Here is a 14,897-nt window from a genome sequence, read left to right on the forward strand (position 1 = left end):
TTGATCAAGTGTAAATCTAATTTTGAGTTGTAAATATTTTGTAAACCTTATTTTGGGATCCCAGATGTTTTATACTTAATGTTTTCAATGAAGCTAAACATTTTAAAAGAGTACAGCCTTAAACTTTGATTTATTCACACTTTTGGTTTTAGAAACCACTTAGAGTCAGTCAAAAGCACGATTTCTGTCTTAAACTCACTAAGTAGCGGCTCTAAGGTAGTAGGGCGTTACAACTTGGTATCAGAGCGAGCCAAGGTTTATTGGTTCTGGAGATTGACCAAACATGTACGCACACTGCCATTGAAAAGCTCGACTCAGGGTTGATTGGTATGGTCGATTGATATATTCATGAATATGTGTTTAATGATTTGTGTGCCTGCCTAGATTGTTATGAGCATGATGATTGAAATAACATATGCATGATGCCAGGGCAAGACCCGTTGTATGCTGTATGATATTTGTATGTCATTTTGGTCGATTGATCATGGTTATTGTTGTGATTGAGAGGTGGAAATTGGACCTTGTTATCATGCCTGATGAGCGGTGTCACTGATTGCAGGCATTTAGTTGTAATGCCTCGCCAATCATCGAGACTCCGCGGCATTCAGGCCGAGGATGACAACCAGGGGCAGGACCCTCCACCTGCTCCTCAGAACTGACTGCAGATTTTAGCCGAGATGGAGGCTAGGTTGAAGAAAATAGAGGAAGAGCTTAGTCAGTTGAGGCAACCAGCTCCTCCACCAGCCACTGGGATACCACTACAACCGAGTGTAGCACCAGCTCCGGTTCAACCTGTGACTGAGAACAGGTTGGAACCTCTGTATGAAAGATTCAGAAAACAGCAACCTCCTACCTTTGAGGGCGGAGCAGACCCACTGCAGGCTGAGCAGTGGATGAGTATGATTTCTATAATCCTGGACTTCATGAGGGTTGAAGGAAAGGAAAGGGTTGATTGTGCCAGTTTTATGCTTAAAAATGATGCAAGAATATGGTGGGATGTGGTAAGGCAGTGAAGGGATACTGCAGCTATGACTTGGGAAGAGTTCAAGAGCATTTTTAACGAGAAGTACTACAGCGTGGCAATTCGAGCCGCGAAAGCTGATGAGTTTGTCAACCTGACGCAGAACAGGTTATCTGTCACCGAGTACACCCTGGTATTTGACAGATTAGCGAAGTTTGCGCCAGAGCTAGTGCCAACTGATGCGGCCAGAAGGGACAGGTTTATACGGGGATTGAACGTAATGATCGCCCGCGATGTGAGTATTACACTGGCTCCAGAGACTACATATGCGCAAGTGGTAGACAAGGCCCTCACTGCTGAGAGGGCTGAGGATCAGATCTGGAAAGATAGCGCTGCTAGGCGCGATACCCGGAGGGTAGTGCCTTCTTCTTCTGGGCCTAGTCGGGGAAGCGGCCCCAGTGAGTAGAAGAGAAGAGTACCAGACTCATTTGCTCCTTATGGTTCTGACAGGAGGGTTCGTGGTTCTATGGGTGGTCGCCAGGGCGGAAATGACAGCTGGAGAAGCTTTCCGATGTGTCCTCGATGCAGGCGACGGCATCAGGGCGAGTGCCGGACCAGGGCATGCTTTGTTTGTGGGAGCACCAGTCACTTGAAGAAAGATTGCCCGCAGGCTAAGAAGGAGGAGCCAAGGCAGGGAGACAGCCTCGCTCCTGCTAGGGTTTTCACCTTGACTCAGACTGAGGCAGAGGCCAGTCCCTCAGTGGTCACAGGTCAGATTTTTAGCGCTGGATCCTTGTTTACTGCATTGATTGATTCTGGTGCTACGCACTCATTTGTTTCTGCTAGGGTGATTGATCAGCTTTGTAGACCTAGTATTTTGTATGCTAGGGGTTTTCAGACTATATTGCCTACAGGAGAACTGGTAGTCTCTAGGAGGTGGGTTAGAGCATTACCAGTAGTAGTAGACGGTAGAGAATTGTTTGTTGACCTGATTGAACTAGATATGGACAATTTTGATATTATACTAGGAATGGATTGGTTGATGCGGTATGGAGCAACAATTGACTGTAGGCGACGAATGGTGACCTTTGAACCGGAAGGTGAGGCACCCTTTGTGTTCGTGGGAACGGTGAATGGACCGCGGGTGCCTCTGATCTCAGCACTAAAGGCTAGAGACCTGATGCAGGAGGGTTGCATATGATTCCTAGCGAGTATAGTAGATTCCTCCAAGGTGGCGGCAGTGGGACCGAATGAAACCAGAGTGGTCTGTGAATTTCCAGACTTGTTTCCAGCAGATCTGCCAGGACTGCCGCCACAGCGAGAGATTGAGTTCGTCATAGAGTTGATTCCGGGAGCAGAGCCAGTGTCCAAGGCACCTTACAGAATGGCTCCGGGAGAATTAAAGGAATTGAAGATTCAATTGCAGGAGCTACTGGATTTGGGGTTTATCTGACCGAGTTTCTCGCCGTGGGGTGCTCCAGTGTTATTTGTTAAGAAAAAGGATGGATCGCTCAGGATGTGCATTGACTACAGGGAGTTGAATAAGCTGACCATCAAGAACAAGTATCCATTGCCTAGGATCGACGATTTATTTGATCAGCTTCAAGGGAGTACAGTGTTTTCAAAGATTGATCTCCGTTCAGGTTATTATCAGTTGAGGATCAAAGAAGAGGACGTACCAAGGACTGCTTTTTGGACACGATATGGGCATTATGAATTTCTGGTTATGTCCTTTGGATTAACCAATGCCCCAGCAGCATTTATGGATTTGATGAACAGAATTTTCAAGGACTATCTGGATAAGTTTGTGATTGTATTTATTGATGTTATCCTAGTGTACTCCCAATCAGAGACAGAGCATGAGCATCATCTGCGCCTGGTGTTGCAACGGTTAAGAGAGCATAAGCTATATGCTAAGTTTAGCAAATGCGAGTTCTGGTTATCGCAAGTTTCATTTCTAGGCCATATTATCAGTAAGGATGGGTTACTAGTCGACCCAAGCAAGACGGAAGCAGTGAGAGATTGGCCTAGACCCAGCAATGTTCTTGAAGTTAGAAGTTTCCTTGGACTAGCAGGTTACTACCGGCGGTTTGTAGAGGGGTTCTCCAGAATTGCTACTCCATTGACAGAGTTGACAAGGAAGAAGACCAAGTATGTGTGGACAGATCGATGTGAGAATAGCTTTAAAGAGTTGAAGCGGCGGTTGATTACTGCACCAGTGCTGAGCCTGCCAACAGATGATGAGAAGTTTGTGGTCTACTGTGACGCTTCTAGACAGGGTCTGGGATGCGTGTTGATGCAGGCTGGGAAAGTGATAGCGTATGCATCAAGGCAATTAAAGGAGTACGAGCAGAGATATCCCACGCATGACCTGGAGTTAGCTGCAGTGGTATTCGCACTTAAAGTTTGGAGACACTATCTGTATGGAGAGAGATGCGAGATATACACTGATCACAAAAGTTTAAAGTATTTCTTTACCCAGAAGGACTTGAATATGAACCAGAGGCGGTGGCTAGAATTGGTAAAGGATTACGATTGTGATATCCTATATCATCCTGGGAAGGCTAATGTAGTGGCTGATGCATTGAGCCGGAGGGGCCCAGGACAGCTGTATAGTTCGAGGCAGATATCTGACAGACTAGCTGGAGAGATGACCAGAGCGGGCATTGAGTTAGTGGTTGGTAGATTAGCCAACATTACTCTGCAGTCAACGCTCCTCGAGAGGATTAAGGAAGCACAGGGAAGGGACCCCCAGTTAGTTGAACGTAGAGAGAATGTCCTAACTGGAGCAGCTAAGGACTTCTCTATTTCTGAGATGGGTTTGTTGAAGTACAAAGGACGGATTTGTGTTCCGATTGATCCAGAAATTCGGCGAGAGATTTTGGACGAGTCTCATACCACTCCCTACTCTTTGCACCCAGGGTCTACGAAGATGTACCATGACTTGAAGGTTTTGTATTGGTGGTCGGGCATGAAGAGGTATGTGGTGGACTATGTGGCTAGATGCTTAACCTGTCAGCAGATTAAGGCTGAACATCAGAGGCCAGTAGGATTATTACAGCCTCTAGGGATTCCCGAGTGGAAATGGGAAGATATTGCCATGGACTTTGTGGTTGGATTGCCGAAGACCGTGGGTCAGCATGACTCGGCGTGGGTGATTATGGACAGGTTTACCAAGTCCGCCCACTTCTTACCTGTGAGAACAACTTATACCGTGGAGCAGTATGCAGAGCTTTATGTGAAGGAGATTGTTCAACTTCATGGGGCTCCGAGGTCGATAGAATCCGACAGAGACCCCACTTTCACTTCCAAGTTTTGGAAGAGCCTACAGAAGGCGATGGGCACGCAACTTCGGTTTAGTACCGCTTATCATCCTCAGACGGATGAACAGTCTGAAAGGACAATTCAGATACTGGAGGACATGTTACGAGCTTGTGTGTTGGATTTTGAGGGATCTTGGAGTAGGTATCTCCCTCTGATTGAATTCTCGTACAATAATAGTTATTAGGCAACTATCGGAGTGGCTCCGTATGAGATGCTGTATGGAAGAAGGTGCAAATCACCGATTCACTGGGATGAGGCGGGTGAGAGAAGGTATTTAGGTCCTGAGATGGTTCAGAGGACCAATGAGGCACTTGAGAAAATTAGAGCTCGTATGCTCGCCTTCCAGAGTCGCCAGAAGAGTTATTCAGATCAGAAACGCAGGAGCATGGAATTTCAGGTTGGTAATCATGTATTCCTCAGGGTTTCACCCCTGAGAGGAGTAAAACGATTTGGCGTTCGGGGCAAGTTGAGTCCCATGTTTGTTGGTCCATTTGAGGTTCTAGAGCGAGTTGGGGAGGTGGCTTACAAGTTAGCAATGCCTCCAGCTCTATCAGGGGTTCATGACGTGTTTCATGTATCCATGCTCCGGAAGTACGTGTCGGACACTACTCATGTGTTAAGTTATGAGAACTTGGATTTGGATCGGGATTTATCATATGAAGAAAAGCCTATTCAGATCCTTGATAGAAAGGACAAAGTCTTGAGGAGCAAGACCATCACCTTGGTTAAAATATTGTGGAGGAATAGCAAGGTTGAAGAGGCGACATGGGAACTGGAGTCGGATATGCGGGAGCGGTATCCCGAGTTGTTCAGGTAAATTTCGAGGACGAAATGTTCATGAGGAGGGGATAGTTCTAACGACCCCAAATTCACTATTAAGGCTTAAGGGCCTGGAGTAGCGTGCCTGGAGGGCATAATGGGATTTGGTGTGTGTCTTTAATGAGTTTTATGCATGATTATGATTTAATGCACGTTATATGACTATTTGATTATTTGAGATGCGTGACTATGTGAACTAGTATGCATGGAGACCTGATGGTCTTAGGAAGAGCATAATTGTAATTTGGCCATTTTAGGGCATAACTGTGACAACCGTATTATGTGATTTGTGCCATGTGAGTGTGGTGTTTTTATCAGGATGCACGCATCGAGACGGTCCTAGTGAGCCAATTATTCTAAAAGTCACAACGGGATTTTATACCCGGCTCGGGAGGAGCCTAGGGGTACTTTAGGAATTTCGTAAGTTGAAGTGAGAACTAATGGTTATAGTTTTGGCGATTGAGTAACCTGGGTAACCATTTGTAACTGCTGTGAGTAACAAGTTTTAGATAGAAAATGGTAGAAATGAAATAGAAGTGAAAGGACTTAAGTGCCCTTGAAGGCTTAGTTAGGAAGGGTTATTAGGAAGGGGTAAATTGGTCATTTGTCAAGGCAATTAGACAATTTTCAGCTGGGTTTATGGGGTACACGGTTTGGGCATTGGGTCATTAGGTGTTTTGATAAAAATTGGAAGAGAAGAAAAAGAAGAAGAAAGAAAGGCAAGGGCAAGAAGAAGAAAGAAGAAGAGGTGTAGAAGGGGCTGAAGTGGGAGTTTAGGAGGAGATCAAGGAAGCTTTTAGGGTGGATTCTCCACTTGAGGTAAGGATCTTATGCATATTTAAGTTTGATTTCTGCTTTGACTTGTGAATCTAAAGCTTGAGTTAGTTTTTTTGAGTTTTGGTTTGAGTTGCTGAAATTAGAAATCAAGGGGTGGATTTTTGGGTGTGATGGTGTTTTGCTCTTGATTCTAGTATCTATAGGTTGTTAGATGGTTCATATGAGGTTTTGATTTGATTTTGGGGTTTAGGTATTTGTTTGGGGTGATTTGGAGAGGTTGAAGCTCGGGAAAAACGCATGGGAAAACCCAGAAAATCTGGGTTCGCGAAGGAGCGCCGCGGCCCTGTTCTTGGGCGCCGCGGCGCGAGGATGCTTCAGGATGGGGGCCAAGCCGCTGGGCGCCACGACCCTTGATGGGAGTGCCGTGGCCCTAGGCCATTTTGGCAGCCAAAAAGTTGGGTTTTTAGGGCTTTTGCCCGGGGACACGGGGGATGGTTCCGATGTTTTGTTTTATGGATTTAGAGGTCCCGGGAGTGCGGGATTGGTCCCGGGAAGTGGTCTTGGGATTGGTTAGTATTAAAAGTGTTTTATGTGTGTTGTGACTAGGATTTCGGGGAGGCTCGTACTAGAGGACCGTGCTTGTGACCTTGGTGCATCGGATAGCTCGGGATACAGGTAAGAAAACCGTAACACCCGAGAATAGGGCATGAGCCCGCAGTGTGATTGCAGGGCATGGCCCTAGATTGTTTTATGTGCAAATGTGTAATCTTAGATGAACTATTATATGTTTGAATGTTTATTTCAAAATGTATTATACGTGCTATTATAATGAAATGAACGGCTAAGGCCGAGAGCGGCGAAGGCCAGGTACGGCCTTGGGGCCGGAAGTAACACTCAGCACATGGGATGCTTATAGCCAGGGTGGGACCCAAGGGATACATGAGTTATCCTTACGGTGAGGACCGAGACCCCAGGCTTCGGTAAGGCCTCTGGGGCGGCATGGCCGTGCTTGTTTAGTCTGATGGTTTTCCTATTTGTCAGTGGATTATGTCAGCTATATTATTTGCATATGTTATGTACTATTTGGGTTTTCTTGCTGGGCTTCGGCTCACGGGTGCTCCGTGTTGCAGGTAAAAGCAAAGAGTCAGTCAACCGGCCATGAGTATGGAGAGCGTGGGGGCGGCGCGTACATGTTCGGCCTGCCCGACTGCTTTGGTTGGGGGCATTTTTGTATATGGCTATATTTACCATTCTTTTGATAGTTGATCAAGTGTAAATCTATTTTTGAGTTGTAAATATTTTGTAAACCTTATTTTGGGATCCCAGATGTTTTATACTTAACGTTTTCAATGAAGCTAAACATTTTAAAAGAGTACAGCCTTAAACTTTGATTTATTCACACTTTTGGTTTTAGAAACCACTTAGAGTCAGTCAAAAGCACGATTTCTGTCTTAAACTCACTAAGTAGCGGCTCTAAGGTAGTAGGGCGTTACACTGACCACCCATGCAAGTGCTGGTCGGACATGTGCATGGTGGTAGGACATGTTTTTGTGGGTCGGACAAGTGCATGGTGGTAGGACATGCACTCCTCTCCTCTAACATGGCACTCTCCTCTAGCATGCCATATCTCTCCTCTAACATGGCACTCTTTTATTTGGGCTACCATGCACTTGTTGGACATATGTATAAAGACCAAATTCTTGGGCTCTCCTCGGACCACATCCTTGGGGTCTCCTAGGACCACTCTCTGGGGGTCTCCTAGGACCACTCTCCTTAGCTCTCCTAGGACCACCCCCTTGGGGTCTCCTCGGACCACACCCTTGGGATCTCCTAGGATGCACTTGGCTTGGTTATGACATCTTTCAAGCAGTCCAAACTCTTCACCAGTCTACCGGGTCACTTTATCACAACTCTGAGGAGTCAATGTATTTATTGACTATTAATATGTCTTTTACTGACCATGCACTGCCACTTGTCACCTTTATTGCCACTTGTCACCTTTATTGCCACGTCATTGATTTCCAATTTTTGGGGATAACAATACCGTTTTACCCCTCATTGTATTTTATCCTTAAAACACTTAGTTCCTTGTAAATGATATTTCAGTAAACTAATTTAATTATTGAAATGAGATCTATATCATTTAACACCTTGAACCAAACTAAAAGGATACCATCGTTTCACTTCTTCATCAGAAGCTATAGATGTTCATATCTATGATTAACACTCCCACTCAATTATACTACCGAGTTCCCAACATGTAAGTATGGGCTAGTCCGTAGGGTAAGCTGGTAACGGACAAGTCAAAGAACTCAAATAATACAATTAGTTAGAATACTAACCACTCAGAATTGAGATTGAATTGACCTATGGTCAACTATATGATATGACTAGAATAGATAATAACGGTATGTTTACTTATCTTATCAACTGTCAATATCGGTCTTGTCCGATGTAACAAATACATCCGATCTTATCTACTTTGCTAATGTTCTGGAAAGAACATAACATTGTAATGTGTAAGTAGATCATATCGTAGATTGGCAAGTCAGTGTAAATCTGGTGCACTGACTAATCATAGGACTAACTTATTTTGAACATATAATCATATTTATATTCCACTATGATTATGTCACTATAAATAAGATTAGCTATATGCTTGGGATTTAATAGAAGTTTATATTAAACAAATAATAATGAAAATAAAACATGTGAGCAAAGTGATTGACCAAGTCAAAAAATGATTTCTATTCTTTTATTGATAATAAAATGAGATTACAAAGAATTTGGGTTTTAATTAGGGCATAAAACCCCAATAGTTATGTCCTCCATTATTGGTTCATTAATTAGAGCTGGTCCAAATTACTGTTTTGCCCTTCTAATTACCTCTTTATCCTTAAGTACCATTAATTCACTAGCGAATAATTAATCTATAATTTAATTATAGATTTGAGCTCAATAACTATTCAGTTCCAGAATTAACCCTTAAGGGAACCAATATTCAATCTGTTAGGAAAGCATGGATTCCAATATTGTAATTCATGTTCCCAACCATCCATGATTTTGAATCTCCAAAACAAAAGTCATTAGCCTCATTATTCTAGGAGACCTTAACGAGTGAATCAAAAGATCCAATAAACACAAACAGGAGTTCATGAATACTCGGGATTTAGAGTGATCTGCAAATGATCATCTATTATGATAAGAATTAAATTTTTATGTCAAACGGCAAGTTTATAAAGATAATTCTCATCGGTCCTATCATATATAATATCTATTATATACAGAATATTTACTAAGATGTCTATCCACATCAGTAATCCAAATCTAGATTACTCGCATCTCGTATGATTAGCAAACCGTACTAGTAACCATTCATTAAAGATTCCATACTTTAATATCTTATTGACTATTTTATTCATTATATATGATCTTAATTCTCTCGTACTAATACAAGATCATATTCTCATAAATGAATAGGGAATTTTCTTAATATTTTCATATAATTAATTCAAACAAGAATTATAACATTCAAATGTAATAAAATTGTACTTTTATTTAAAACCAATAAAATGTCCTTATATTCTTTTAGGGCATTAATCCTAACATGTCCTTCTTCTGGCAGAGCACACCGCGGGAGGGGTAGTGAATGCCCTCATCATTATAGAATTCCCTCATCCATAACATACTTGGGACTTGATATAACAATTTTCTTGCGTCCTTTCGGTCATTTGGTAGTTTACCGGTTGTGAGGTATTCCACTATGGGGGTTATCCAAGCTGGTTTTGTGTTAATCACTCCGACCTCAACCAGTTCTTCCGTTATGCTTGGTCATTCTAAGAAATATATTGGGACCACGTTTAATGCATCCACTTCTTTGGTGGTGGTGAGTCGGACTAAGGCATCACCATTGGAATTCTACTCGCGAGGTACCTGCTCAATGGAATGGAACTCGAATTCAGAAAACTCATCTTTAACCTTAGCAAGATAAGCTGCCATTTTGATACCTTGACCTTGATATTCTCCCAATATCTGATAAACCACGAGCTGAGAATCACTATAACACTAGATCACCTTTTCTTTTAGTTCATTTTCCACCCGTAATCCTGCCAATAGAGCTTTGTATTCTGCTTCATTGTTGGATGCTTTGAACCTGAACCTTAGGGTTGTATTGAATCGATTTCCCTTAGGTGAGATCAGAATAATCCCAGCTCCAGATCTGTTTTCTTTAGATGATCCATCAACAAAGATTTTCCATAACTCTTGCACTAGTTCTCTCATTGGCTCGTCCTGAAAACCTGTACATTCAGCCACAAAGTCAGCAAGCACTTGACTCTTGATTATTGTGCGTGGCATATACAATATCTCAAACTGGCTGAGTTCCATGGCCCACTTAAGTAAACGTCCCAATATTTCAGGCTTTTACAAGACCTGCCTTGAAGGTTGGTCGATTAAGATGTGGATGGTGTGGGACTGGAAATACAGTCTGAGTTTTCTCGAGGCCAAGATCAAGCAGAATGCGAGTTTTTATATTAAAGGATAACGGGACTCAGCTCCCCTAATGTAACGACTCAAAAATGCTAATAGGGTTTAGTGCCATGATTAGCGTGTCGAGAGGGAAAAATTGGATATGCGTGTGATTAATTGATTAAATGCGTGACTATGTGGCATGCATGATTTATATGATGATATGAATATATGAATATATTAATATGCATGTTTACGAGTATTAAATATGCATGTGGGCCCATTCTTGTTTATAAGGGCATATCTGTAATTTTGGGACATTAAGGGCATAAATGTGATTATATGTGTTAAATGATTGAGACCACATTATTATGTGGATATATTGGCGGTATACGACTCGAGGCGATCCTAGTGAGAGGATTAGCAGAAAAGTCACAGCGGGGTTTAATACCCGGCTCTGGGGAGCCTAGAGGTATTTTGGTAAACTTAACATATATTTGGAATATATCGAGTAATGAGTACGTATTTGGTGATTAGTTGGTTATGACGGGATTAATTAGGGATTTGTTGGACAACTCGAGGAATTAGTGGGAATCAGGATTAATGACCATTTTTCCCTTAAGGGCAAATAGGAGGCTGAGTTGGTTTCAGGGACATTTTGGTCCATTTTGCTTAAGGGTTATACTTAGTGGAAACTCTAGGAATAGTTAGAACTCACTAGAAATCACTCAAGACTTTCAGCACTCTCTCTCCCTATCACTCACGTTCTCCCACTCTCTCTCTTGTGCCTAAGGGAGTTTTGAGATTTTGGAGGAGGAAACTTAAGGAATTCAGCAGGAAAGTCTAGAGAATTGAGGCTAGAAGTTGACAAGAAACAACTTAGGGAATTAAGCTACAAACTCAGGTAAGAATAATGTTTTGTTTCTGCTGGAATTTAGATTGTTAGGATGAATTTGACTAGGTTTTTGAGTGATGATTTATTGCTAATTTCATATGGTAATTTCAATAGGATTTTGAGTATTTTTATGCCTAAGCTATGTAGTTAAGAGTCCTAGACTCAATTCTAGGTTTTGGTTGAAGAGTTCAAGGGATTTTTGATGAGTTGAGGAAAGGATGCTGAAAACCCAGGGATTTCTGGGTTCACGGAAGTGCGCCACGACCTAGTTGATAGGCATTGTGGTCTGCATGCCCAGAAGGACCTGGCAAGGCTTGCTATCTTGTGGGCGCGCTGCGACCCTAGGGGGACAGGTCGCGGCCCACCTCCCCCCAGAAGCAAGAGACTGCGCCTCTGACTTGAGGCGTGTCGCGACCCTTAGGGCCAGGTCACAGCCCACCTAGGCAGCCATAGCCTAGGTTAGTTTTTAGGCTCGGAGAGGCTTGGGGAATTAAACCTAAGCGCTCGGGACGAATTATACTACATGGTTTAGTAGAATTCGAGATCTCAGAGGCTAGTATTTATTTCCAAAACATTTAATTGGATTAGAATTTGATAGTTATTCATTGTTGCTTGTGACTAAAGTTACCGTTAAGGCTCAGGATTGAGGATCGTGCTCGAAATTGTTCTTTATCCAATGCTCGACACTCGAGGTAATAAAACTACACCCAAGTGGTTTTGAATGGGATTGAGATTCCTGGTAACTGAACATATGTAACTCCCTGGGTAACCAAGACCGTTACACTGTGTGTTTGAAATAGTGCAGGACTTGCTAATCAAGTCATTTAAATCATAATGTGTAACTAATGGCATAACAAGTTAGGTTAAAAAGAATTTTGGTTATAAATGTTTAAGTTTTACTAAAATACATGTTTGATACATGGGATCCCAAAACAAGGTTCAAATAACGTAAATATAAAATTCTTGTTAACAAATAAGCAACCAAGCCACTCTAATGGAAAAATTCACAGTTTAGGTTCTCGTCCCTGTACAATTCCCCCGACCGTGGTGGCCGAGCAGCTGACAATGTACACCTCGCCCCCAGAGCTCTCCAACCCATGGCCAACTAGCGTTACCTGCACCACGTAGCACCCGTAAGCCGAGGCCTAGCAAGAAAACATAACATCATAATATAACAGTAATAGCAGCTAAACAGTTTGTTGAGCATAATCCAAGTAATCACAAGGCATTAATCAGTTACCAGCACACCATAAAGTACATTCAGGGCAGCACACTGGCCAATAACCAATAATTCAACTCCAGATACTCATCAAGTCATACACAATAATCAACAATAGAGCATTTGTCAAGTAATAACTAGGGTTAACGCCCATAGGTCACACCCTCTGTTTAATTCACTATCTTTGGCTCGCTTAGGCCAATCCCAGTGACATACCCACTGACTCCGGCCAGCTTAACCGAGCTCAGTGATTAATAAGCTGTCCTCGGATACCAGTGTCCGAACTGCGCCATGTGCGCAAGTGTTGATTTCGGCACCCTTAGGCCGCTTATCACGTGTCCCAGTGGCATAATACCACCTCATGACATTCATATAATTATAGGGAACTCTTAGTCCCAACATATTCACATAGCAATACAAACAGATATAGGGAATTCTTAGTCCCAACCTATCCACCTACATAGGTGCAGTTTTCTTACCTTGATTCCAAATGCTTTAATTAGAGAGGACGAACCCCGAGCACGATCCACCTCTCGAGCCCTAGCTTATCACCTTGTCACAACCAGGATAATGGATTCCATTAATATTCAAACATAGGTTTTCGTATACAAAACTAGCTTCCGGGAAGTCAAATCCCACCAAGCACGGTGGTGAGATTGATCCCGAGCACCCTAGGCTCGATCCCCGTACCTTAAAACCTTGAACGTTCAAGTATGCATCTAAGGGCTGCGGCCCCTAAGGCTTAGCCGCGGCCTTGCCCATAAAACAGAACCAAGGCCCTCTCTGAAAGAAGACACGTGCCGCGGCCCTTGCCTTGGGCGCCGCGGCGCTCCCCCTTGGCCGAGCCCTCCTAGCTCATCTTCACCCTAGGGCCGCAGCGCTCTAGAACAAAGCCGCGGCCCTTCCCTTCGAACCCAGAATTTCCCCCATTTCTAACATCCAAAACCTCATCCAAACCTATTTTAAACAATCCCAATAACACAACTCAATTATCCCAACACTCTAGCATGCTTCCAGCAGTAAAGACCCAGCAGAAATCCAGGCTAAAACCCTCTCAACACATCATCTTAATCTATGAAACTCCCACACCTAAGAACTTCAAAACCAGTAAGAAAATCTCAGAAACTCAAACATTAAAACCTTAATTTCAAACTCACCTTTGCTGCAGAATCAATCCCCCAAGCAAAACTAAGCTAACTCCCAAGCTCCAAGCCTTAATTCAACCTTTAAATGTCAAAATCCACAATCTCTTCAAAACCCAGCATAATCACAGAATTTAACCATCATGAACAAAATTATATCTTACCTTTACTCTTGCTGGAATCCTCAGCTAATCCCTGAGTTAAGCTCCTAAGTCATAGTTTCAAATTCTCTGAATTCCAATCAAATTCCCCTTAATTTTAAGTAGTTCTTCATGAGAGTAAGAGAAAAGGAAGAAGACAAGGGGAAAGGCTGAGGCTAAGTCGGTTCCTCTAAGTTTCCACATAATTCCTTTATTTTGTATTATTAACTTAAGCTTTAAGGTTACCTCAAGGCTTAGGGTACCAAAAATGTCTCCGAGGGCAAAAATGGTAAAATTCCCCAATATTCCCGCCTAGACTTTCTAACCTCAAATATATCTCCATATATTTACTTTCATAACCCGATAGTCTAAATAACTACCCATCACCTATAATACCCCTGACTTATCCAAAGTCAACTATCAAGCCCCGTTGTGACTTTTCTGCTACTTGCTCCCTAGGATCGCCTCGTGCCGATAGCTACCAATGCACACACATGTACACGCATATATACATTTATCTATCTATCCACATAATAATCTGGTCTCAACAATTTATCACACACATTCACATTTGTGCCCTAACAGGCCAAAATTACAATTAAGCCCTTACCAGCCAAATAGGGCCCGCCTGCTTATCCAATAACCATATCCATACTTTCTTACCATTAATTCTCTTAACCTCCAATTATGCCATCCCAACACACTAATCAATGCCCTTAAGCCTTATTAGTAATTTTGGGTCGTTACAACATATGTGTTCTGTGAGTTATTTATTTGTTATGCGTAATTTCAAAGTACGACCTAAGGGAGTTAGGGCTGATGATAAGTGTATTGAACGCAGGTCAGCCTAAGCGAGTCAGGATCAGCTAAATAACCAAAGGGCTTGACCTAAGGGCGCCGACACCTAAATATTTGTGTTACAGATTGAATTATAAGCTTGAAAGTATATGTTTATCGTTGCCTAGCTTAATACTTGTGTTATGCTGATCAATTAAATTGAATGGATTAAAGATTATTATATACTCTTGTTACTGTCTATGCTTGTTGATTATGGTATTCTTGTTGAGCCTTGGCTCACGGGTGCTACATGGTGCAGGTAAAGGCAAAGGACAGCTGGACTAGCCATGAGTTGGAGAGCTTTGGGGGCGGAGTG

At 42.7% G+C, this 14,897-nt stretch overlaps 1 protein-coding gene across 1 annotated transcript in view; it reads left to right on the top strand.

Annotated features, from left to right (window-relative positions):
• Positions 1-1,028: 1,028 nt before the first annotated feature.
• Positions 1,029-14,897, top strand: part of LOC133779290 (uncharacterized) — a gene marked incomplete at its 3' end in the record, with an annotated part of 66,669 nt that continues 52,800 nt past the window's right edge. Inside the window, exon 1 of the mRNA XM_062219267.1 lies at positions 1,029-1,154. Within this exon, the coding sequence (XP_062075251.1) occupies positions 1,029-1,154 (126 nt within the window). The remainder of the gene's footprint in view (positions 1,155-14,897) is intronic.

Source organism: Humulus lupulus, chromosome 5 (assembly GCF_963169125.1).
Source record: "Humulus lupulus chromosome 5, drHumLupu1.1, whole genome shotgun sequence".
Lineage (NCBI taxonomy): Eukaryota > Viridiplantae > Streptophyta > Magnoliopsida > Rosales > Cannabaceae > Humulus > Humulus lupulus.